The sequence below is a fragment of the Eucyclogobius newberryi genome, unplaced genomic scaffold (genome assembly GCF_026437365.1).
Source record: "Eucyclogobius newberryi isolate DKJ021-1_F unplaced genomic scaffold, fEucNew1.0.hap1 SCAF_12, whole genome shotgun sequence".
Taxonomy (NCBI): Eukaryota; Metazoa; Chordata; class Actinopteri; order Gobiiformes; family Gobiidae; genus Eucyclogobius; species Eucyclogobius newberryi.
Window position 1 is genome coordinate 11475066 of NW_027315746.1, and position 26826 is coordinate 11501891.

A 26826-nucleotide genomic window follows, 5' to 3' on the forward strand; every position below is an offset into this window, starting at 1 on the left:
ACTACTCATGCTAATGTACTGTACACAACTACTACTCATGCTAATGGACTGTACACAACTGCGACTCATGCTAATGTACTGTACACAACTACGACTCATGCTAATGTACTGTACACAACTGCACATGCAACTACTACTCATGCTTATGTACTGTACACAACTATGACTCATGCTAATGTACTGTACACAACTGCGACTCATGCTAATGGACTGTACACAACTGCGACTCATGCTAATGGACTGTACACAACTGCAACTCATGCTAATGGACTGTACACAACTGCGACTCATGCTAATGGACTGTACACAACTGCGACTCATGCTAATGTACTGTACACAACTGCGACTCATGCTAATGGACTGTACACAACTGCGACTCATGCTAATGGACTGTACACAACTACGACTCATGCTAATGTACAGTCTACAACTGCGACTCATGCTAATGGACTGTGCACAACTACGACTCATGCTAATGTACTGTACACAACTACTACTCATGCTAATGTACTGTACACAACTACGACTCATGCTAATGTACTGTACACAACTACTACTCATGCTAATGGACTGTACACAACTACTACTCATGCTAATGGACTGTACACAACTACGACTCATGCTAATGTACTGTACACAACTACGACTCATGCTAACGTACTGTACACAACTGCACATGCAACTACTACTCATGCTAATGTACTGTACACAACTGCGACTCATGCTAATGGACTGTACACAACTACGACTCATGCTAATGTACTGTACACAACTACGACTCATGCTAATGGACTGTACACAACTACGACTCATGCTAATGTACTGTACACAACTACGACTCATGCTAATGTACTGTACACAACTACTGCTCATGCTAATGTACTGTACACAACTACGACTCATGCTAATGTACTGTACACAACTGCACATGCAACTACGACTCATGCTGTGTAAATGGACTGTACACAACTGCGCCTCATGTATTGAAATAGTATGGGAGCAAAAATATATATGTAAAAGTCAAAATGATCACATACAAATTCTACTTACCTAAAAGTATGAAAGTACTCGATTAAAAAACTTCTAAACAAAAAAGTACAAGTTTTTCAGAACTTTTAAAGTCAAATTTTGTGATTTTGATGGCATTTTTGTGCTGATTTTGTATTAGAATTGACTGAATCAATGCCTTAATTTTAATTTATAGCCTATATTTCTCTTAGGTCAAAGCAGGAACTTGAACTCAAAACCTTTAGGCGGGATGTCGCCATGACTACTGCTTGTGTATATCTTGTCAATGTTACTAAATACTGCAAACTTATTTCTGCAGTGTTCAAAGGCTCATGAGTGGGCTTTCACTTTACTCTGTTTAACTGCATGAGAATCAATGAAGCGTTTTTCACACTTCTAGTTTCAACTGTAGTGAGCTTCCTCTGGCTTCACCACGAGACAGTGTTGTGCAGTGAAGGCTTTGTGCCAGGAGTGTCCAAACTTTTCTCACGAGGGCCGCATTTTGAAACTTATACGGAGCAGAGGGCCACAGACCCTGACAAAATTAGGTTGGTATAATATCAAAATGCTTGAATTTTTCCAATTTTTGCAGGAATCAGGAGGGCTGCCTTTTGCCCCCGGGCCGTAGTTTGGACATGCCTGCTTTATGGAAACAAAACACACACAAACAAACACAAATCATGTTGCATTTATTTATTTATAAAATAATTATTTTGGAACATAAAGACACACAAATGTGTTATTATGCCATTAAAATAAATAACCCAAAGATCCAAATCTGTACATAACTCATTAAAGCTGCATTATAAAAATAGCTCTAAAAACACAATTCATGCTGTCAATCAAACATCAGTCAATGATTCCCTTCACAAATTCATATAAAATGTCCATTGCAATCCCCACCTCCTCAATCCCACACCAGGAGTGTCTTCACATTAAAGAATTAGCTCAAACTCTCAGATAGAAAGCATAATGCTATTATGGGTACTATTTTTGAAAGAACTATCCAAAACTCTACAAATGCTTCATTATTTTCTTTTACAGTCTTTTGGACTTTGAACTGTGTGACAGTTTTAGACATGAAAAGGATCTGTCATTAGTCTGTGTGTTCACGCCATCTCGCTGCTGGCGGAGGGAGGCGAGGGGTTTTCAGTCTCGTGTGGGTCTGAGGACTTGAGGAGGTCCGGCTCTCGTGGACTGGCCACCATCTCGTCGCTGTTGCAGTTGGCGGGGGAGCCCATCTCTGGGGAGCGCTCTCCGGTTTTCTCTGGGGGCTCCTGTATCCCGGCCCCGGGCAGAGGCATGTTCATCAGGTACAGCAGATTGCCCATTCGCCTGGACACCTGCAAGAGCACGGGGAAAGACATTCAAGAATTTGTCATAATTTCAGATGGAAGGCTCTAAGGCAAGTTTATTTGTAGAGCACATTTCTTACACAAGGCAATTCAAAGTGCTTCACACAGCAGGAAAAATGCATTAAAATCACAAAGAAATTACAGAAACAGAAATACAATAAGATTAACTAATCCAAAACCATTTTAGTCATAAAAGAGAAGAGTGCAAAGAAAAATCCTTTCAGTCATATGCACTCTAACTCTATGTGAGATTTATGTTTATGACTGAAAGATCCAAACTCATGACGCACAAAATGTTAAAGCTTATCATTATTATTATTTCACAAACTGGATTTTTTGTGAAAAAGAACTTAATTTCTGTGTGTTTTTGGTGTGACCTTTGTGTTGGACTAACCACTGAGCCACTGTCGCTATGTTAAGATAATGTTTCATCAAGGTTTATATTATTATTCTATTCGTCGCTCCATCAGTCTTTTCCCGACTGTCAAATATCTAGGAAACTGGACTATTGTACCAACACCTGACGCACTATGTTTGTTGACATTTATTTGCTCTATCCGGCCCATGTCACCATCGGTAATAACACTCAACGGAAGCACGGCAACAAACAAAACTACCGCCACGTATTGAGTGTTCATGTCTCCGGTCCACTGCTGATGTCAAATAGACTGCCTTTCTCTCGAGCGACTTGAATTATTTCAACAATAACAGAAAATGACAGAGAGAAGTACAAACTCTCACGAAAAGCAGCGACAGAGTGAAAACAAAATTGCGACATTACCAAGGCTCTTTGAAAAATGTGGGATGAAGTTTCTAACCCTATTTCAATTCGCAACCAATGCTCCTGTGATCTCTTCATCCACTTTCTTTCTCACAATAACACAATTGTTCACCTTCTCAATACAAACGGAGCGAAACGAAAGAGGGAACGATCCGGCGACATCTGGGTTCAATGTGCAAATGTGCAAATGTTTCCAAGTTTCCATGTTTAGGTTCATTTTCAAGTGCACAGGTCCAGGTACATACATTTACCTAGAAGTACGAGGACATGCACGCTCAATATAAACTCTAAAAACAACCATTAATGCAATACTCTGTCAGTCTTTCCGGATTAGTCAAGGTCACACAATGTCAAACTACGGCGTGAGCACAATCTCTCGAGAAATACATTCAGTCGTTCATATATATTCATGTTTGAGGTCCCCGAGTACCACTGCTCCAAATATAATAATGTTACGGCGTGCTTTTTGAGGACCTTTCGAGGTGAAAGTGTTTTTACCTGTGAGCGTATCTTGAGGGCGGGCCCCAGCTTCAGCCCCAGCGTGTCCAGTAAATGCTCCTCTGAGAGCATGGGCAGGGTCTCTCCATCGATCATGTGCTCCTTGAACGTCTGCAAAGGCGCACGAAGCACAAAAAAGAACACCTTGAGATGTCGCGGTAACACATGGTGAAGTGTGATGTATTGTTGCAGGAAGAATTAGATAAATAGTCATATAGAAGATGGATTCATGCAGCTGATAAAACAAGCGTAAAGTCGGATAATCCCAGTGACTTTTTATTTTTCAATGTTATCTTATTTTCTATCCTATAATAGATTTTCTTTTTGACTTATATAGGTTGTTTTATCATTGTTCATTTTTTTATGTTGCACCAAATCAGTTGAAAATGGCAATAAATCTTTTCTGATTGTGATTCTGAACCCTTTTGATAATGCTGTATCTTAAATACGCGTTTACTTAGCCTTAATAAACATGAAAACGACTTTACAAATTCATAATTAACAGACATTTTGACAATGATTAAGGCTTAGTAATGTTACACCCTCACTTTTTTCCTTTAAGTAGTCACTAAGCCTGAATAGTTCTTAATTAAGTCTTTGCTCATGCTTTATTGAGGTTAATTAAGGTGCAGCTATTATATTAGTGGCACCATCTTTTTCTAAATAAACTTAACAATCTCTTTGCCACAATAATAATGAAATAGCAGAAACACAGTAGTGAGAATCCATGTGTGATGTATTCAAACCTCTATTTCTCATTTTACGTTGATGTTCTACAAAAACACTGTCGTCCAGCATATGTTATTAATTATTATGTTATTTTTCATCTCAATGAATGCACTATTGAATACACAAAAACACATAAAACAAACAGCAACAGAATATCTAGATAAAATGTCAATAAAACAACTATAACCCTGGCACAGTCATAGCCTTTAACAGTGTTTTGAATGAATGAAAATGCATAAACTCATTTAAATTAAAAAGTGAAGTTACTCAAAGCCTTTTTCCATATCTTCGTATTGATTTGGTGAGAAAGTAAAATAAGAATATCCTGTGATCTTAATCGACAAATACATGACTTAATGTTCAGCAAACTCCCAATGAGAGCTTTATAATGATGATGATTTAACTTAATCAAATTGACTTTGGCACATAAAGTCCAAATCAAATGCAATCGCTCAATTGAATCACACAAAGTTCCCACTAGTGCAAATAAAAGTAGGTTCTATTTTACATTTTTGTTGAAATGATGTTATTTATGTTACGTGTTCCTGAACAACTCCCGTACACTTGATCAAACTTGTCTTAGAGTTATTTTTGCTAAACGAGAGTTCGAATATCACAGAACTCTCCAGAACATAGTTACATACAATAGTTCTGACCTGAGCATATTCTGAGCACGTGGGAATGCTGTTGATGAAATTGTACACGTCGTTCACAGACCACTTCCTGACGTCCTCTGCCACTTCCTCCCCGTTCAGGAAGAGGTTCGCTGGCCCTGAAGGAAACACGACACGTTTCAACACGACACGTTTCAACACGACACGTTTCAACACGACAGAGAATGTTCAGAAGTTTTGGAACAGCCTTTTGTTTTAAACGTTCTATTTTGTTTTAAACGTTCTATTTCCAGTCAGTTTGGCTTGTGCAACTCATATGTTTTTTCAAATAATTTCAAGTTGTCAGTGATATTGGCTGAGGAACTCTTTTTAATCGAGAGTTCTAAAGTCAATCTTGTGTAGGTAAAAGCAAGTTGTTTGGAGCAACTTTGGAGGCAAACATTTATCAGAAAGAGAATTAATTAAATACAAACTTGAGTTCAAAATCAAAAACTATGTTTGAGCAATATATGGAAACAAAACTCTAGCTCTATATTCAGGCTTGGATTAAAACCTTCTTCTTTTTGCAAAATAAACTGTATTATTACTTATTATTCATATCACAATTCCGATTATATTTGAATCTTTAGTGGCTGTAGACGATGGGATAAAATGGAGTAACTGAAGTGATCTCTGCTTCTTAGGAGCGTTCACACTTTACTGTGATTGCTTAAATCCACCTGTCACTCACTCAGAGCTTTACACAGACTGACCAATAGGAAAAGTGGGCGGGTAAAAATATATAAATATGTTAAACTAATTTAATGATTTAATAATCTCACCTGATTGGCAGGACACAATTCAGTATACTATGATTTGATGTATTATTATGTATGTATTGTGTATGTATTGTGTATTTATTGTGTATTTATTGTGTATTTACTGTGTATTTATTGTGTATACTGTAGTGTTGCAAATGTTTGTAGCTCTTTCATGATGAACTAGAGGTGGGACATATATTGAAAAACAGATAATTTTGCAAATTCTTGTTCTGGAGATATTTAAAATGAGAATATTAGGTGTATTGTCTATCATAAAAACAACTAAAATGACCTCAAAATGCCACTATAGGAAGAAGAGTGGGAGAAGTACATGTACATCTCACAGGAGGACCATAAAATCACATGTTTGCAGAGTTTCATAACATCATGTCAACGTGCCACTTATTCACAGGGAAATTCAAATTGCTGGAGAAACTGTGGCCGAGGCAAACCACAGTCACGTGTTTAGAGATGACACGACCGAGATCTATAAAGCCCTGCAGACAACATCCCACTGGATTTCAGGAACATGTACTTGGGCCTCGGGACTCCTGCCGTGGACACAATAAACAGTTACCTCTGGACTAAAAAAGCGACAAAAAAGGCCCTCGCAAAAAAGTCGATGACACAAATTGCACCGACAATCAAGAACTGGACGAACGTTACTTTGCGCATTCGCAATATGGAAAATCACATTCAGACTTGAATTGTAAATGGACAAAGTCTGGACTAAGTGGGACGTTTGGCTTCTGGGTTCATGTGTTCCTTCATTTTCCTTTTCTGTCCTCACTTGTTGGATCTCTGCTTGTTTAGATTTGTCTCATTTTTGTCATACATATCGTAAACATATATCGCCCGAATATTGTTATCGCGATTATCGAACAAAATGTCGAGATTCATCCACCATTTTTGACCATATCACCCACTCCTAGATGGGACTAATGATTATTATCTGATGATTATTATCTTGTTGCTCCTTTGCACACACCTGGAGGCAGGAAGCCGTTGCCCATCATCGGCACCATGTAGGGCATCCCGGCCGCCGACGGGTACATGAACTTCTCCTGGAAGGCGCCGCTCGTTATGTCTTTGTCGCCGGCACTGCCGTTGGTCCCGTCTCCACATCCGTCCTGATTATTCGCCTTCCTCAACCCGTTCTCTCCATCTTTATAACCCTTCCTGCTTCCCGTCGTGGGCTCCGGCTCGGCTTTGGTTTGATGGTGCGGTTTGTCTCCCTCCAGCTCTCCCTTGGCCTCCGCCTCTCGCTCCTCCCCCGACGTCGCCCCGGGACTCTGCTCCACGTGTTTATCTTCCACCGGACCTTTCGTGTTCACCACTTGATGCTCTGAGTTCTTGTGGACGGTGGGTCTCCGCCCAGCTCGCCGGCCTCTCTCGCGGTGGAGCGTGCTGATGGGTGGATACGGGCTGGCCGACATGAGGATGCTGTTGGAATGCAGCTCGTCCAAAGTGGGGCGGTGCACAAAGACGTCGTGGCCGTCGGGGATCCGCTGGCGGCCCCTGTAGGCCATGGCATTCGGGGGGTAGGCCATGGGGTTGTCCATGCCCATGAGCCCCTTCTGATGGGCGTTCTCCAGCTCTTTTTGATGGAGGATGGCGTTCATCTCCATTCTGCGCCAGAAAAGGGAGAGAATGTGAGTTGGATCAGTCAAGACTAGGACAGGATTATGAGAGGTTAAAGTGGCTCTCTTAATGTAAGATAAGACAACATGAAATACACTTTATTGTCCATCCTACAGAGATAGAAATGTGTTGTTGGCACGGCTTAAACACACATCACATCCATTGGTTTTCTTTTTAGAAATTTGGATCAAACAAGATCTAAATAACAGCTTTTCCTTTCATTCTTTCTCTTTCTTTCTCTGTGCAATCCAACTGTCATCTCTCAATTTCACTCTCAGATTTCAAGTGCACAACAACTCATTTTGTGAATAGAGACTCTCACAAAAATCTATTTACAAATTGGGCTGCCAGCGTTTCTCTACCAGTTTTCTTTGTGAAATTGTGGCTTGTAACTCATTTCAATCCACGAGCTATTGAGTTTAACAGGCGCCTTTTTCTTTTCTTGCCTCCATCATCTTCGACCGTCCACATTTCTTGCTGGCAGCGAGTCTTTCTATCCGTTTGCACTATTAATCTTCTGCAAACCACATCTCCAAGCCATTTTACATGAACTGTCCCAACCTCTCATCATTCGGGCGGATTTTCCTCTGTTTAAAATGTCTCTCAATTCAAACTGAAGCTGTTCCTGAACCTTTGAAGTACAAACAAGTGGCTGGACCCTTTGTCAAGCTCAGACTCTGTAGTTTCGGCTTCTGTTGTCAGGTTTAATCTTATAATAAGTGGGATTTTCTTTCTTTCTTTCTTTAATTTGATAGTCATAGTTATTATTTATGGAGTACAAACTGACTGATTCTTCCCAAAAATGGTTAATTTGACTGAAAATAAATGGGTTGTAGCTTCATTCCTAAATTCCCTGTCCGTCTGTCGTTATCTCTATCTGTCCACCTTCATTTTCACCTTTGCTCCAGAGTCTCTAATCTTTATTTATCCTTGGACTAAATTGAAATCGGGACTGAACTGCACGTTAGATATAAAGTGAACCTCTGCCACTGTCGCCATCTGCCACTTTTCTCTGTCAGACTTATCTGCTCGTGTTCGCCTCAGATTCTCTGCAGGGCTGAACGGTCCTGGTTAATTTCACACATGGGTATTTTTAGAGAGATGTGGTTTTTACCTGGCGATATTTTGCTTGTGAATCAGCTCCTGTCGCCGAGCAACTGTTTCCATGGGTTCAGGGGGCATGAAGCTGTAACCTGAAGGAAAGATAAACATCATATTATTTTTGGGACTGTCAGAGTGAACTGTACTCACACAGGGCTGGTCATAAATGTTTGTATTTTTAAATAATTGTGTTGGTTGATTAGAGTTGGAAGTCAATGAAGAATGTTATATTGCTTTGTTTTCCACACTATGGCATTTAATGTAACTATTTTGCATTTATTCAATCAAATGTTGTTGTTAAAAAAAGGTATTTAGATTAGATTTACTCATTAATATTAGGATTTTGTTCAAAGTTAACATTTTAAACATGAAAGATTGACTTAAATAGGCCCATGAACTGACAAACTAATGACAAACTAGAATCACATGTATTGCAGTACATATACAACAGGTTTAGCAGTATTTCTAATGCAGAATAAGACAAGATATTTGACAGTTTGTGGCAAAAATCACTGAACTTCAAAAATTACAGCCTTTGCCATTTGCTAATTACTATCAGCCCTACTACGTTGCATCACCTGGACTTATTGTTAAGTACCCACCGGCCCCTGGGAAGCCTCTCCCGGCCATGACGTTGGCGTGTGGGGGTAAAGGGCCTCCGAGGTGGGGGGCCATGTGCATCTGTCGGGCCTCTGAAGCCACCATCTCTGAGGGAGGAACCAGCTCTCTGAGGAGGACAAGACCAGCACATTGAATTTACTCTTGTAGATGTGTTTTATGCTAATTTATGTGCAGTCGATGAAAAGCTGTGCATGAATCGCTTAAGATGTTGCTGTTTAATGAGCATAGCGACCTGCCAACTCAAGAATTATTTGAAGCCAACAAGTTATTAAGTGAATTGTCAGCTTTTTGTTTTCGCAGCATAAAACTAACATACTTTAAATTGTTCAAAATGATGCTGGACTATATTTGGGTGTCTTGTGTGTTCCTTCACTTCACTGCCACTGTCATGTCCTAGAAAATAAATAGTGAAAAAGATTCCATTTGCCAGTTTATGGAGTAAAAGGAAAAGCATATATTTGAACTTTCTGAATTAATCACATTTTTCGTCAATGAAAAGCTAAAAACATAGGCCTACTTTTCTCATAAACCAAACTATTTATGTTTAGCTTTCTTGTCCCTGTTAATCATGTAAAAATATGCTGGAGAGATATATATATGTTGTGTGTGTAGTTATATGTGGTGGTTTACTTCCAGAGAAAGAAAACGACATTGAACTGCGAGTCAGACGAACCTCTCCATGAATCGTGGTTCAAACTGTGTGGGGACCCCCTGAAGCCTCTGCTGCCCCTGGGCCAGGATCTGAGGGGCCATGGACATCTGGTTCCTCATCAGCAGCTCCTGCCTCTGTCGCAGCTCTGAACAAAAACACCACAGTGCGGTAATGATGGAGCCGAGGGGGATAAATGGGATTCGCAGCAGAAGTGGCTTTTAGACGGGTCATGTTGTGTCGCTTAGCAGGACGGAGCTCAGTCACGTCGACTTAGAAGATTATCACTTTTCTGTCATTACTGGTGAAAAATAACAGAAGAAATGAGGACGTGAAGGCTGCAAAATAAACGTTGTTATTGTTGGCTGTACTATAGGGTCAAGGATGTATGGCCAGGCGGGATGTATATGAACATGTACTCTGAGTAAATCTAATTGTTTAAATTGTAATCAGTTACATTTAACATCATTGCATAACTTTGTTCTTTTGTTACAAACGCACTTAACTGCACTGTCAATGGCACTGCAACGCCTGCTCTGATTGGCCAGAGCTCAGAGAATAATATGTGGATTGTGGTTTAAAACAACTTAATGAAACTTTAAACAGTATTTAATCAAAAATGTATAACAATTTCACTAAAGTTAAAAAGAAACTAGCATATTAAACTGGATATAGGCCCATTTTTCTATGCGTTTTACTTTTACTTAAAGGCACAGTATGAAACATTCTATGATTATTATTATTTTTAAAGATTTTTTGGCCCGTATGACTTTATTGGACAGGCCAGTGTAGCGTGGAATGGGGGTGAGAGAGGGAAAGACATGCATTTGTAGGAGGTGGATTCAAACTGGCGTGGAGCCTGACATGTGTGCGATATCCTCTGGACCAGAGCGGCACAGTATGTGACTGTCTGTGGAAATGCAAAATTACTTCGGTACATTATTCAAGCAGTTAGATATGTTTTGAATATTATAGCGGAACAACATTTTCCTTTAGCTATAATATTTCACAGTACAGCCGTTTATTTTTAATTGTGTATTATTATTAAGTCTATTTTCTCTAAACTACATAATTATGCTGTTCCTTTGAGTACAAAGTTGGAAGCAGTACTTGAGTACATTTTTTGCCATGTAACAGTAATGAACTCCTTTTCACCCTGTGTATATACATCTTTCTGGAATAGTAGGTGTAACTTGTAGTGATCATATACAAGGAGAAAGACATTACAGTTCAAACATAGACCTAATATATGTCCTGCACATGTCTACATCACCCACAGGGGGCGCTAGAGGCCCTGAGTGCAGGTCCAGGTCAGTTCCAGCTGTAGTTGTGTCTGTGTGTGGTCTCTGTGGTGCTCACCTCCCGCGGACATGCCGTTGACCATCCTGTACCAGTGCTTCTCATCCAGGGCCCCCTGCTCCCCCAGTGACGTCATCTTCCTCAGCTGCTCCCGAGGGGTCATGGCCTCACTCTGCAACACGTCCAGGGCAAAGACAGGTTCAGGACTGATATGTCGTGGTAAAGCTCACGAAACCAGCATGTGAATTACTTTTTACACGTCTTTGCTTTATGGTTTCAATTCAATGTAGGTTATTGTGTTTGGTGGAGCTAAAGTGAACAGGCCAAACGTGTAATGTCCACTTACTACCACTAAGGGGCAGCATTTCTTTGTACTTGAAAACACCCAATCACATCTAGGTCTATTTGCCCCTTCCCTTCCTCTGTAAAACATGTTAAAATAATGAAATCACATGATTGATCAAAGGCATATTCTTATTTATATTAACTTAAAATGACAAAACTTTCAAATATTCTCAATAATAACTCGAAAAGTACATTTGAGTGAATATTATTTAACTGATAACATTCCCATATTCCCATAGGTCTAGTGTTCCTCTCAGATGTGGCTCGTGCTGCACACTTTAAGCCTTAAACTCCCTTAAGACTCGATAACCAATTGCATTACAATTAATCCAAACTTACATTTGACCCTTAAATCTTAATCCTTTGTACACGGCTCCAACGTCTTTTGAAACAACTCAATTTGCCTGGTTTTCTTATCTGTGTGTTTAATATGCGGGGTCGCGTCTCCCTGAAGCCCACAGTGTTCTTTGCTGGGCCAGCAGACAATTCACTTGGACACTTCCAATTAGCTTTTAACACTGCAGAAATCACATTACAAATATGATACTGTAAGTGCAATAATCCACTCGTGTTAATCCAGGAGAGGCACATGGAAAGCTTCTGGAAATCCCACTGCTGTCACTGTCTCAAACTCCCTTCAGAAAACATGTGTAGTTCACAATTACATTTCTAACTAATTGATTTTCTAACTTTTTAGTGCAAGTTCTACCTCAGTAAATATTTGGCTTTGTTTCATTTAGAGAAAAAAACCCATATTGTAGTGTGTTTTCTAATTGTGCTTCCATTGAGCGTTACTAAACCAGGAAAATGTTAAAATCCTGGTCCAAATGTGATTTTATTAAGACATTATCAGCCAGAGCGCAACATGGCGCTAATCTGGAACTAAACCTGGACTAAAGACAAGGACAAGGATAATGACAAGGACAAGGACCAAAGCAAGTCCATACCCAGACTCAAATGGTTCAGGATCAAATATCTACAAGAACGAAATCCGAACTTGAACGGATCCAAATCAAAGTAAGTACGTAACTTTCTAGTGGTGGAACGTCACCTTCATGATTCCATTGGAAATAGGAAGATAAAACCACTTTAGAACATTCTCCATGGAGATATACTGCGGAACATTGTAGTGAAAGGAACATTTCCATAGAAACAAAAAGGCTGAGGCTCTTCCAGACCAGGCACGAGTCGGGTTTGTGGAGATGCAAGCCCACTCAGAGTCAGGCTGCTTGGTTTTCTATGTTTTTAAGTGCAATAAAAGCAACCAAAATGACTAATCCAATGTATTTAGTTCAAACCTGCACGTATAGTTCACATAACATAACATTACAGACACGATGCATGGTTTTAACAGGGGATGGATGGAGCACTTGATTTATTTTTGGGCTAAAAACGTACGTACTGGTGCTTTAACACACATAAATATATATTAAAACCATCTCTGCACCAGTTCCCTGCACTGTTCACGCTCTTGTTTTGAAAAGCCGTCGCTATTTAAAGGTACAATTTGTAACTTGTGGTCACATTTGTGGAAAGTCGAGATATTTTTCAGTAATAACCCTCAAATAAATACATTCAAGACTATTTAAGACTTAAAATTGATAACATCTCAGACCCCCCCACACACACACACGGCAGAAATGTTCCATAGTGCACCTTTAAGCACCCACAGGCCTGGTCCTCCTGCAGAGCCCTTGCTTGCACCTTATCCCCAGTCTCTCCAGTTGCCTTGAAGCCTAATCTGAGGTCGGTAATCCTCGTGTTAGCCTGCGCAGTCTGTTAGCCACATCTGCTAACTGACCCGCTAACCTGCCCCTCCCCCAGCGGTCCACCCCCGGATCCTATTAGCTTAGTCCTGGCTATACAGCACTTTAAAGGGATGTGGTGGCGGTAATCCTCACGTTTAGAGTTTTACCCTCAGCAAACCTTGACTGTTAAGCATCCCGAACAATGCGACCTAAGCGCTAAGCCTATTTGCCACCATTAGCGCCGCATGGGAGTGTCCTAAAAACACCTCAGGATAGGCCTAAATATGGGCCGATTGGGTAAGAAGAGGCGGGAAGACGGGATCAGCACCGTCCGCGTTACGCAATGCTGAACACCTGCAGTAAACTGTTTTATGAATACGTAGCATACTTTTACATTGAGTTGTATAGAATTAGAGTTTAAAAACACAACAAAACCGTGTTGAACCGTTAGTTATCACCAATTAGAGATGGAAAAATTGATCATCAGCAACAGAAGAGCTGCGTTTTTTTATTTTTGTAACTATTGCCGTGAAAATTGAAGCCTAAATTGTACGATGAAATACTGACATGAAGGCCTTGTCCTTTGCTTTATTGTGAAAAACACCAAATGAAAGCGTAACTGTCTAAGAATACAGTTACTCAAAAGTATTTATTTATGTATTTAGTTACTTCCCAATTATGAGGTAGCATCAGCAGAAAGAGAAAAATATCCAATAGCATCAGGTGCCACTAACACACATTTATAACGAAAGATTAAAGTCCTCACAGATTACTCACACTTTACAATATTATATATAAAGTTATTATCGGACAAGAGACTGGTTGGATATTGTGTGTCGATCATCTGAAATAACACGTATGTGCACTTATATTATATTATTCATAACAGTTAATATTAGGCCTATTTGACCTCACAATTAAAACAAACAAACATTTATTTTAATCTGTGAAAAACATATTTAAAAGTACATATTTTACATTTATCGATTTGTTTATCTGGGCACTATTCATCCAAAGCGTAAATTAACAGTAGCTAAAGCAGAAAATGTCAATGAGTATAATATATATCACTATTAATTCAGAAAGAAAATATATACAAAGAACATTAATCAATGAATAAACTGTCCCCTTTATGCGACAGGACTGTAAATATGTATGTTTTTATATCCTGTAATTGTATATCCATTGTTTAATAAGATAAATGTGCAAAATGTACTTTGCAACTCTTCAAGTTTGTTTTGTTTTAGAAGTTCATGTGTTACAGTTAATTATTTATCATTAAAGTAACTCTATAAAAGTGTAAACCTCTGTAGATTTGTCTTTGTAGCATCAAAAGGAGGATTTTCATTAAAGAAAAGCTCATTTATGCAGCACTGCTTCTATGATCTTACACGTCTTTCATCAAAGCCTTAAACTCACAGTAAGAAAACATATTATACTCTATGTTGTTTATTATTTAATCCTTAGTGCTGTGCAAATATGTGTTTTATAGTTATGAACAAAGTGCATTTGTGTTTATGTACACAACAGCAAAAAAGAAAACACATAATATTTCAATAATGCCAAGTTACTGGTCATATTCTATTTAATTTATGTTTGGACTTCACAAACTCGTCCATTTAAGCAACAGAAAGTCCAAAAATCCAACAATAAAACAGTATTTGGTCAATAATATCTCGCTGTGGTCAAATCCGTGCCCAGAATACGACTCAAATAACTCCTAGTTCAGGTTGATTCTCTTTCCATTGAGCTGTATGTTAATTAAAATGTATTACAAGTCAGATCTGTGGAGAGGCGACATTTTTACACGCTATTTTTGAGCGAAAACAAGCAAGTGCAAGATTGAATAATATAAAAAATATACCAAAAAGTCAATAAACAACGAGTAAAGTCCACCTGGAATCTCAAACGTTCCCTTTTATCGTTCATATTTGTCTGAAAAATCAAAGAACACATGGTTTGTTGGCAGCGGGACACGTTAACAGGTCCGGGGATCGAACCCGGGACCTTCTGGCCGTGAGATAATATTATTTATGCGTCGAGTGTGACTTATTCACATTTCCTGACAGGCAGAAGCCGCGCCACAGCTGCCAAATCCCGGGATTGGGCTGTGTGGCTTTACAGTTGCCCGGTTAATCTCATTACAAGCGTGAATTAAAGGGAAAAATTGCTGACGACTTAGGCAAAGCCCCGAGGAGGTCATATCAGACAAGACTCAAGCATTGTCTAGCCCGGTTAATCCTCTCACACTTTATACACACAACACCAAAGCCACGCGCCGACCAGCCATAACACCAGCACCACCTGCCCGTCCCATCGCGGCGCCGTCCTGAGGCCGTGCAGCGCCACATTCTGACGCATTTCACTTTTGATACCAAAGATAACCAGATAAAAAAAATGCTGTTTGTTGGTGAGAAATGTGTCTAGTCGAAATCATGATCATTTGAAAGACTTATTTGTGTCGTAAATTGCCCGAAGTGGTGATTTGGAGTCAGACTTTTGAGTCACTTTTTGGACGACTTGAGTTGATAAAATGGTCGTAGACTGTAGGACTCGACTTGGACTTGACTTGGACGACTTCCAAAAAAATTAAATGTGTCGTTTTTTGTCGTAACAAAGTGGAACAAAACAATTTTCCACAAGTGAAGAGGGATTTTTCAAGACGGACCATTTACTAAAAAACAAATAAATTGCAAAAATATGAGCTGCGCTTGGCGATGTGGTGTACTGACGTGAAAAAGGGTTGTCAAGATGATTCGGTTCATCCATAACGGTGATTGTTCAGGTCATGGTATTATCGTAGGAGCCCAAAAAGAATCATCATGACAATTTGAAGTATTTTTGGTTTAATAGACAGTTCTAAAAAATGTATCCAAATGTAAAGAACTTTATTGGATCTGGCTGTTTTTGTCACAGTTAACTTCAGTTTTACATCTGCAGCTCACAAACTTAAGGAATAGTGTCATGTCAGACGATGGGAATGAAATAAAATGAAAGATTTCACTGTTGTTTGTGTCAATAATCGTGAAAAATTATTCAATTGTGACGTTTTTTTTATAACTCTAGTCGTAACTCTAAAATTTGACATCGTGGCATTCTTACTTGAAAGGACTTTTGAGACTTGGACTTGTACCTGGACTTGTACCTGGACTTGGACCTGGATTTGACTTGGACTTGTACCTGGACTTGTACCTGGACTTGGATTTGTACCTGGACTTGTACCTGGACTTGTACCTGGACCTGGACCGGGACTTGTACCTGGACCTGGACCTGGACCTGGACCTGGACTTGGACCTGGACTTGGACCTGGACCTGGACCTGGACTTGTACCTGGACCTGGACCTGGACTTGTACCTGGACCTGGACCTGGACCTGGACCGGGACTTGTACCTGGACCTGGACCTGGACTTGGACCTGGACTTGGACCTGGACCTGGACCTGGACCTGGACTTGGACCTAGACTTGGACCTGGACCTGGACCTGGACCTGGACCTGGACTTGGACCTGGACTTGGACCTGGACCTGGACCTGGACCTGGACTTGTACCTGGACCTGGACCTGGACCTGGACTTGTACCTGGACCTGGACCTGGACCGGGACTTGTACCTGGACCTGGACCTGGACTTGGACCTTGACTTGGACCTGGACCTGGACTTGGACCTAGACTTGGACCTGGACCTGGACCTGGACTTGGACCTGGACTTGGACCTTGACTTGGACCTGGACCTGGACTTGGACCTAGACTTGGACCTGGACCTGGACCTGGACTTGGACCTGGACTTGGACCTGGACCTGGACCTGGACCTGGACTTGTACCTGGACCTGGACCTGGACCTGGACTTGTACCTGGACCTGGACCGGGACTTGTACCTGGACCTGGACCTGGACCTGGACTTGTACCTGGACCTGGACCTGGACCTGGACTTGGACCTTGACTTGGACCTGGACCTGGACTTGTGGACTATTGACTTGAGATTAAAGACTTCTGAGAGGAAGAATATATTAATTGTAGCAGTGCAATTTTCAGGCTGAGGCTTTGCAATTGAAAGTGGTAATAATGACAAGTGTCTAAACGCGTTCAAACAAGTTTAATTGTATTTCATTGTAATATTGGACTTAATTTCTGTTCTTAAAATCACAGCCTGGAGTTTTGCAACGTTTAAAGATTAGATTAGACAAGTGAATTTGCTCCACATTTTGAGGGACAGAGTGAGTCAGAAAACGGTTTAATAATCGTAATCAACGTCAAAATTAAACTGGTGTCAAGGGCCTGTTTTTGAACAACTTTGAGAAGACTTTCTGCTGAGTTTGGCTGCATTAAAACTGAGATTGCACCGTGAATAAACCTGGAACCAAACCTGAACGGAGATATGAAAGTGCAGGAGAGCAGCAGATTTAAATTACACCAAAAGTACCCAGCATGCATCAAATCAACAAGATGTAAAGGTGGTCCGTGTAATAATCGCTCCAATCCTTTCCACTGCTGTGAGTTCAGTTACGTTTGTGCGTCAGGATTATGAGGAAACAACGTCAGAGTAACTTGTTCTTAAGCCCACCGCGTAAATGCAATAAGTTTATCTGCGAGACAACAAAGTGCAACGTGTAAAGTGAAGCTGATGTTTGTTTGGCAGGAGTAAGTGTAACTGTGAGCCAAACATGAGAAAGTGACAATTATTTTTACATTACATGATTAATATAGTGCTAAAGTGTAAATAAACCATTCATAAAACTGTTCACAAACTTTATGATATATATTTTAGGTTATTATGTGAATTAGATTGACCGCAAATCACCAAAAGTAACTAATTAAGTAATTAATTTAACGTCAAACAAGAAATTTAATGCACGCACGGCATTATTCAGACGCTTTAAGAGAAAATAAGAAAACCTTTATTTGTCCCCACATATTTTAGTGTTACATTGCAAAGAAAGAAAGAAAATAAATATAAATAACAATATTAACTAATTCAATTATGCAAGTAGGTGTGGGTGATATTGTCAAAAAATAATACCTCAATAGCATTTTAGTCAGATATTACGTCAATTCAATAGAAAAGTGTCTTTAAATGCATTAGTTGAGGTTGAATTATCAGACAAAATGTGAAATGTGTTTAAAATGAAACAGAAAAGTGCAGAAATATTTGCTCTTTTTGTAGCATCTTTCCATAAACTATACACTCATATTTTGCACATCTTCTTTTCTAAATTTTAAAATGTTTCCCACCTTTATTTTTACATTATATATATTACAGTGAAGGATCCTCATGCTAAATTAAATGTTCCTTTACTACGTCACACCAGGCATGAAACAAGACCTGCCTTTGCTGAACTAAAACACTATCAAATATGACATAAATAATCAACATTATTCCAATTACCTTTAAAATCAGATGCAGACTGTTCCAAGGACTTGTCCAAGTGTCGGGACGTCTCCTCACACCTCACGTCTCCTGTAACTGGAGCGCAGCCGGCCACTCGCTAACGGCCTTAACTAAAAAAGACCTTTTAAACACAGATTTATTTCATCTCTATTAGCTGGCCTGATCCCTCTGCGCTTAAGCCTGGCCTGTCCTGACTTCACCATCCGACACACAAGTGTAATTACCGCCGCAGCACTTGTCCTAAACCTCTTTCAACATTTACCTCACTAATCCCTTGTTAGCACTTTAGGCCCCATAAGACACCTAAAGCTTCCTTTTCCACCGGCAAAACGGCCTGTCGCTCTGGAAACCCGCTTTAAGACCCCACGCGGAGAGAGAACAAATCTACACGTCGAAATACGCCCGGAAATCTGCCGTGTTTTTGTTTTTCCCTTGTCTCGTTTGCGTTGGAAAGACCCCATGCCGGGAGACAGATTTAGATAAAAGAAAAACATGCTTGTTGTTGGGAATGTTTTGGTGGGAATACGGATAAAAGTTGTGCCGGATCATCTGCACCTAATCTGGCAGTTTGAGATTACCGTCCTGGACGTTTGGGAGTTATGTGGGTGCCTGGGTCCCGCAGAGTGCTGACGAACTGGAGCGGTGCGGCGTTAATAACTGTTAATAACACGTGTAATAACATAAGCAGAAGAGAGAGGTGCAGTTTTGCAGAACCACCTGGAAAGTGTTTGTGCCAAATTTTAAGGCAAGGCAAGTTTATTTGTAAAGCACATTTCATACACAATTCAAAGTGCTTCACGCAGCAGGAAAAATGCATTAAAATCACAAAGAAATGACAGAAACAGAAATGCAATCAAATTAACTAAATAAAAATAAAAAACACGTAGCCAAATCCAAATGTATCTGACCACATTGGCAGCATTCCAGACACTCTTTCCCATATTTATTTGACATTACAGCAGGACAGGCGTCTCCGGGATTGGACACATCACTTTTTGCAAGGAAGGAAAAGGATTACTTTGTGAATATAGAGGCAAAATACACAATCTGCTTTACTCTAGAGGTGTGTTTCCATAGTAGGGTTGTTAAAGTATGAAAACACGTTCACTAATCAATACAATTAGTGTGGAAATAGATTCAGAAAAGGGTGTTTATCCCCAAAGGCCATTCATTTGTGCGTTCAACCATCACAACAGAAATAAACACAAGTCAATGAACAACAAGTAAATTAAAGCCGCAAGCGGCATCCAACGGCCCTCGCGGGCCGCCGGCCTTCCGACTCTGCGCTTTCGACTTGATAAAGATGGCGCCCTTATTGTGTGTTGAATTAAAAAAGAACTTGACAGACGGCGACACAATTGACATGGCCAATCCAGTGCAAATGAACACAAGTGTCAGTCAAATTTGCTGCTCCGCCGCACAGAGACTGTGACACTTGGAATAAAAATATGGATAACTTTTGATGCCCCGCTTGTGTAGATGATATTTCCCAAAGTAAAGCTTGATCGGGCTATTGCCCACGGAGGAGTTTGTTAAAGTGTGAAGCGTAAATGTGAACATTTCAAGGATTTGGCGTTTTCCCATTTGTGACATATATTTGCAGGTCCGCCACACAGAGACCGTAGCACTTAGAATCAAAATATGGATACCTTTTGATGGCCCGCTTGTGTAGATGATTTTCCCCAAATATGAGTTTGATCGGGCTATCGCCCTAGGAGGAGTTTGTTAAAGTGTGAAGCGTAAAAATGTGGTGATATTCCCATAAGGATAACATGGGATGTTTCTGTCATCGCTACGGTTACGCCGTACAAAATATGACTTTGGCTCTCATACTTGTATGATCAGGATGGCAAATTAGAATTTAGTGCAAAATGTCATGTCATTTGGAAAAACTCTATTGTTTATAGGCCACTCTGAAGGCCAAATAGTCAGAATTCTGGGAAACGTTTGCGGCTCCGTCGCACAAAGACCGTAAAAGTTATCCTTAAAATTTGGATAACTTTAGATGCTCCACTTGTCTAGAGGACGTACACCGATTTTGAGGTTGGTGGGCAAAACGCACTAGGAGGACTTCGTTAAAGTGTAAAACATAAAAATGTGGTAATTTGAGAGATTTTGCGGTTTTCCCATAAGGATAACATGGGAGGTTTCTGTCATCGCTACGACTACGCCATAAAAATTTAGGCATTTTTGTGATTGGCTTTTGTGATCGGGACGGCAAAATAGAATTTTGGGTAAAGTTTAGACAATTTTGGTAAAACTAATTTTTGACCTTCAATGTTAATTTAAAGGTCACTCTGTAGGGGGCGCTATCGCGGCCATTTCAATTTTGTCAGCCTAAACTGGTCCAAACTAGAAAGTTTAACAACTGATTCAAATTTGGTCATAATTGGACTGGTTTTGATCAAATGGGTGCAATTTTTAGATCTGCAATATTCCAAAATAAGTTGTCCAAGTTTGCGGCTGCGCCGCACACAAACCGTAAAAGCTATCTCAAAAAATTGGATAACTTTAGATGCCCCACTTGTTCCAGAGAACGTACGCCGATTTTGAAGTTGGTGGGCAAAACGCCCTAGGAGGAGTTCGTCAAAGTTTGACGTGAACAAAATGGCTAACACAGCGTGTTTTCATTTTCAAAGGAAGATGGCGGCCATAGGGTAAGTCTGGGGGCGTGGCCACAATAATATATTTTTTTTGTCCTCACAAGAGGAATGTGTGTCCCGAATTTCGTAGCTTTACGCCAAAGTTGACCTCGGGGCGTCTCCCATAGGCGCAATGTATTTTGACTTTTGTCGGTGGCGCTGTCGCGCCATTTTTTAACGAAAAGAAATGGCCCAGAAAAAATCTAATTTTTCGCCGATTCTGAATTTTGGGCAAAGTTTGGTGAGTTTTTGAGCATGTTCAGGGGGTCAAATTAGAGCTCAAAAAGCAGAAGAACAAGAAAAATAATAAAAATTAAAGCCGCAAGCGGCATCCAACGGCCCTCGCGGGCCGCCGGCCTTCCGACTCTGCGCTTTCGACTTGATAAAGATGGCGCCCTTATTGTGTGTTGAATAAAAAAAGAACTTGACAGGCGGCGACACATTGGACATGGCCAATCCAGTGCAAATCAACACAAGTGTCAGTCAAATTTGCTGCGCCGCCGCACAGAGACCGTAGCACTTGGAATAAAAATATGGATAACTTTTGATGCCGCGCTTGTGTAGATGATATTTCCCAAAGTAAAGCTTGATCGGGCTATTGCCCACGGAGGAGTTTGTTAAAGTGTGAAGCGTAAATGTGAACATTTCAAGGATTTGGCGTTTTTCCCATTTGTGACAGTATATTTGCAGCTCCACGGCACAGAGACCGTACCACCTAAAATCAAAATATGACTAACTTTTGAAGCCCCGTTTGTGTAGATGATTTCCCCCAAATATGAGCTTGATCGGGCAATCGGCCTAGGAGGAGTTTGTAAAAGTGTGAAGCGTAAAAATGTGGTCATTTTAGAGATTTCGCTGTTTTCCCATTTCTGACATATATTTGCGGGTCCGCCACACAGAGACCGTAGCACTTAGAATCAAAATATGGATACGTTTTGATGCCCCGCTTGTGTAGATGATATTCTCCAAATATGAACTTGATCGGGCTATCGCCCTAGGAGGAGTTTGTTAAAGTGTGAAGTGTAAAAATGTGGTGATTTGAGCGATTCTACGATTTTCCCATAAGGATAACATGGGATGTTTCTGTCATCGCTACGGTTACGCCGTACAAAATATGACTTTGGCTCTCATACTTGTATGATCAGGATGGCAAATTAGAATTTTGTTCAAAATATCATGTCATTTGGAAAAACTCTATTGTTTATAGGCCACTCTGAAAGCAATTTTTAGATCTGCATTATTCCAAAATAAGTTGTCCAACTTTGCGGCTGCACCGCACACAGACCGTGAAAGGTATCTAAAAAAATTGGATAACTTTAGATGCCCCACTTGTCCAGAGGACGTACGCCGATTTTGAAGTCGGTGGGCAAAACGCCCTAGGAGGAGTTCGTCAAAGTTTGACGTGAACAAAATGGCTAACACAGCGTGTTTTCATTTTCAAAGGAAGATGGCGGCCATAGGGTAAGTCTGGGGGCGTGGCCACAATGATTTTTTTTTTTTGTCCTCACGAGAGGAGGGTTTTTGGAGGAATGCAGCGCTTCGCGCTGCTGTTGTCAACAATTTGTGAATGGGCTACGCCCATTCACAAATTGTTGACTATTTCTGTCATAGCAGGAGTAAGTATGCATGATCCATGCCTTCGGCATGGGCTAGTTCACTGTACTTGCCAGGGGCGACGGGGCAACGCTGCCGAAGGCTCGGGCCTAATAAGAAAGAATGCAAGATATAAAGGTCAACAACAAACAGATGCTCATTTGAAGTATCAATATCAACATTTTCTTTAGAATTGTCTTGGTCTATAACAAAACTGTACCGTATTTTCCGGACTTATACTTATATTTATACTTATATACTTATACTACGGAGCGACTTATATGTGAAATTATTTGTTATTTTAACAGTTGCAACTGCATTTCATACTCCAGTGCGACTTATATATGTTTTTTTCTTCTCTATTATGCATTTTTTGGCTGGTGCGATTTATACTCCAGAAAATACGGTATAAGACACGGTAATATTAAAAAGATAACTATTATTTTGTGTTTTGATTAGAGGTGGGCGATATTGACAACACTTTGTTGAAACATGTCTTTAAACGGATTAGCTCAGGTTTAAATATCAGACAAATGTGAGAAGTCGGTAAAATTAATCACTTTTATTTTTTGTGCTTTTGTTTACTTTTTTCATACATGATATTCTCCATTCATTCATTTGCATAATATCTTTATAATAATATTATCCAAACGTCGATATATTGTCCATCTCTAGTTAGTAATAATAATAATCACATAAAGAATGTGTTTTATGTTTTGTGGTATCGAGCTTTTTCCAGAACAACAAAATCAAGTTTGTAATTTTTGTATTTTCATTGTTACTTTCTCTTCTTGGTTTGACAAATAGAAACATAAAACAGCAAATAATATTTGTAAAAAAAAAGCAAATAAAATGCTTTTCACAAAGCAATCAATTTCCCTCCACAAATGAAGTGCACAAGTGTGAATCCATTTAAGAACAATTACCTGGTACAAAGCAAACAAACAAACAAACAAACAAACAAACAAACAAACAAAACTGTGTTCAACAGAATTCTGCAATTGTGACAAAGGAAATCTTTATCAATAGATTATTTTTGGAACAGTGCACGTTTATGGTGATACATAAAATCATGTATTAGTTATTTTTAAAACATGGATAAGGAAATAATTTCATAAAAATGAGTATAATATGGATAATGCTTTTTGCTTTTCTTTTAGTTTCAAAAAAATATTCAAGCACATATAACACAAACACAAAGACATCCACTAAATAACACAACATTTACAGCACAACAAATGAGTCCAGACTCTTTCAAAAAGATCAGAATTTAATTGTTTCCATTTTTTGAATGTCAGATATAATTTGTGTCCAGTCCTCGATTGTTGGTGCAGTTTGAGTCATCTGTTTATTTTTTTGTAACAACATCACTGTGAGTTTTATTAACAGTTATTACTAAAAACACATGTCATGGCCATCACGGGTCATCGTCCTGCGGCTCACACTTGAACTTCAGGTGTTCTTCTCCACAACATGAGACTTCTGACCTGATTAACAAATTATCCATTATCACATTACAAACGACAGTTGTAAAAAACGAACATTGAATTGTGTAAATTATTAAAATGAAGTTAAAGCGTTTGTGCAGCAGAGCGTTAAGTCATTTAAACCACTAATTCAGGCTTAGGATTTCTGATGAGATTCCTGCTCTTCTTGTGTGAGCGGCGCAGCAGAGGTGAGGGCTAAACGTTGAAAACACACATCTTCTAATTACAGTAACAATCTGCTGGGGTTCGGATCAGGCTATTTCCTGGATTCACCCCACGGTCTCCTAATCCCACACGACCTGTCACAAATCCTGCTCAGGCCTTGACTTGTGAAACAGATTAGGCACAGAATTATAGTGATAAAGAAGGTCATGGCTGGAGAGTAGCCGCGCAGTTTCAGGGACCACGGCATTTCCCTTATAGCCTCACGGCTAACCTTAACCCTAACCCTAACCTTAACCCTAACCCTAACCCTAACCTTAACCCTAACCCTAGCCGCGCAGTTTCAGGGACCGCAGCATTTCCCTCATAGCCTCATGGCTAACCTTAACCTTAACCCTAACCCTAACCCTAACCTTAACCCTAACCCTAACCCTAACCTTAACCCTAATCCTAACCTTAACCTTAACCCGGTGGGGTCTAAAACGGCGCTAAAACGCGGTCAAATAGCGGCGCAGTTTCAGGAGCCGCGGCACAAAAATAACATGGCAGTTTCGGCAGCGCGCCGCGGCTCTGCAGACACTCCCTTTAAAGAAACAGAAAACTCTTGTTAAAAAAAACGTATTAAAAAAACTCTTTTAAAATAAATCTTTTAAAAAACCTCTCTTATACTCTCAATAAAAATAACACTCTTATTTAAGATAAGATAAGATATTCCTTTATTGTCCACACACGGGGAAATTTCATTGTTGCAACGCAGGTAGATACAGAGGAAAAGGACCGATAACTTATAACAAGTAGTATAAAAAACACTCTTAATACAAGAACTCTTATAAACACAAACTCCTATAGACAAAACCTCTCATTTCCTAATAAGGAATGGAGGGGAAAAAAATAAAGATAAAAATAAAATAAAAATATAATAAAATAAATTAAGATAAAATAAAATAAAAAACAGCTAGCGTAAGACAAGACAATACTAATAATAATGGTAAAATAAACACTCTATTTTCATCAGTTATATGCACAGCCATTTACAGCTGTTATATGAACACATGTACAGGAATTTAATTCAAAAATCCAAAGCATGCTTACATTTCAAACTGTACACAACATTCTACACATTATATACAATTGTGAAAAGACATTGTAATTATTATTTAAAAGGGAGATAGATTTCAATCAAATCTGTGGTCAAACATCTAATACAAATATGCGGATAAAAAACATCCTGTACACAAATATGAATCCATTACCATCATTATTAGTATTATCTTGTCTTACACTAGCTGTTTTTTTTATTTTATTTTATTTTTATCTTTATTTATTTTTCCCCTCCATTCCTTATTAGGAAATGAGAGGTTTTGTCTATAGGAGTTTTTGTTTGTAAAAGTTTTGTTTATAAGAGTTCTTCTATTAAGAGACTTCCTATAAGTGATCTGTTCTTTCCTCTGTATCTACCTGCGTTGCAACAATGGAATTTCCCCATGTGTGGACAATAAAGGAATATCTTATCTTATCTTAATCAAAGTATGTTAAAATGATTGGGTGAAACATGTGGCACAATAAAGATCTGCTGTTTTCTCTTATTTAATCACATTATATTGATGTGCTGTGGATTTGCCCTTGCACTGCTGCACTGAGGACGCCTCCAGCTCACTTCTTTTTGCCGCCGTCACGATCTATGACCTGCGACATTAGGCTATAATACACCTCCAGTCAAAGCAGGGCCGGACTCGAATGATCTACTGCTCTTTCCACAGTGTGATGCGCGTTCATGTCCCCGGGGCCCTTGGCATAAACCTCCCGTGTCGTCGTAAACATCCACCGTTTCTGGCCTCTCGTTACAAGGCCGTGGCTCAAACCAGGCCTGGCACAAGAAGGAGTTATTCAAGTAATAACAGAACAATATCCCGGAGCGCCATATTTATTGTGTGCCTAAAAAGATCATCAGAAGTGTAAGGTTTTATTAGTATTTTATGCAGAGATTCATTTTGCTTTATATAATTGTTTTGGAGCGTTGTACATTTAGAAGGTTCACTGGGATGATCCTGCTTTAAGGTCACTGTATCAGAGGCATACATTACACCTCATTTTTATTAAAAGTATAGTATATTATGCTGTATTTTGCTACTATTATTATTCACTGTTGTGTGTTGCACCTTAATGCCAAATCAAGTTCCTGATTCTGATTCTATATTTAGAACAAACCAACACAATTATTCATATCAACTTCTCTAAATATATATATTTTGTTTGGCTTGTATAAGCGAAGGGGCCACGTGAGTGCAAATATTGTGCAACAAATTTCCCACATTATCTTACATCTTATCTGTTTTGCTGGCCAGGTGTCAGTTCTCGTAGTTTCCCTCAAA

The 26826-nt window shown here is 39.6% G+C and overlaps 1 protein-coding gene across 1 annotated transcript; it reads right to left on the reverse strand.

The window, feature by feature from the left end:
• Positions 1-1686: 1686 nt before the first annotated feature.
• samd7 (sterile alpha motif domain containing 7) lies at positions 1687-18603 on the reverse strand. Its single transcript, XM_072440799.1, has 9 exons — positions 18568-18603; positions 11157-11268; positions 9822-9945; positions 9096-9254; positions 8541-8612; positions 6774-7414; positions 5028-5143; positions 3643-3753; positions 1687-2351 (listed from the first exon to the last, which is right to left on the reverse strand). The coding sequence occupies exons 2-9, from the start codon at positions 11257-11259 to the stop codon at positions 2118-2120; spliced, it is 1560 nt and encodes a 519-aa protein (XP_072296900.1). The 5' UTR covers positions 11260-11268; positions 18568-18603; the 3' UTR covers positions 1687-2117.
• Positions 18604-26826: the final 8223 nt, after the last annotated feature.

Bases quoted from the DNA above. Each gene is read 5' to 3' on its own strand.
- samd7 (XM_072440799.1), bottom strand. From the start codon at position 11,259: ATGACCCCTCGGGAGCAGCTGAGGAAGATGACGTCACTGGGGGAGCAG. The intron at 9,946-11,156 runs GTGAGCACCACA...GTTTTTGTTCAG, and splicing joins CAACGGCATGTCCGCGGGAG to AGCTGCGACAGAGGCAGGAG. The intron at 5,144-6,773 runs GTGTGTGCAAAG...TGTTTCCTTCAG, and splicing joins CAACGGCTTCCTGCCTCCAG to GGCCAGCGAACCTCTTCCTG.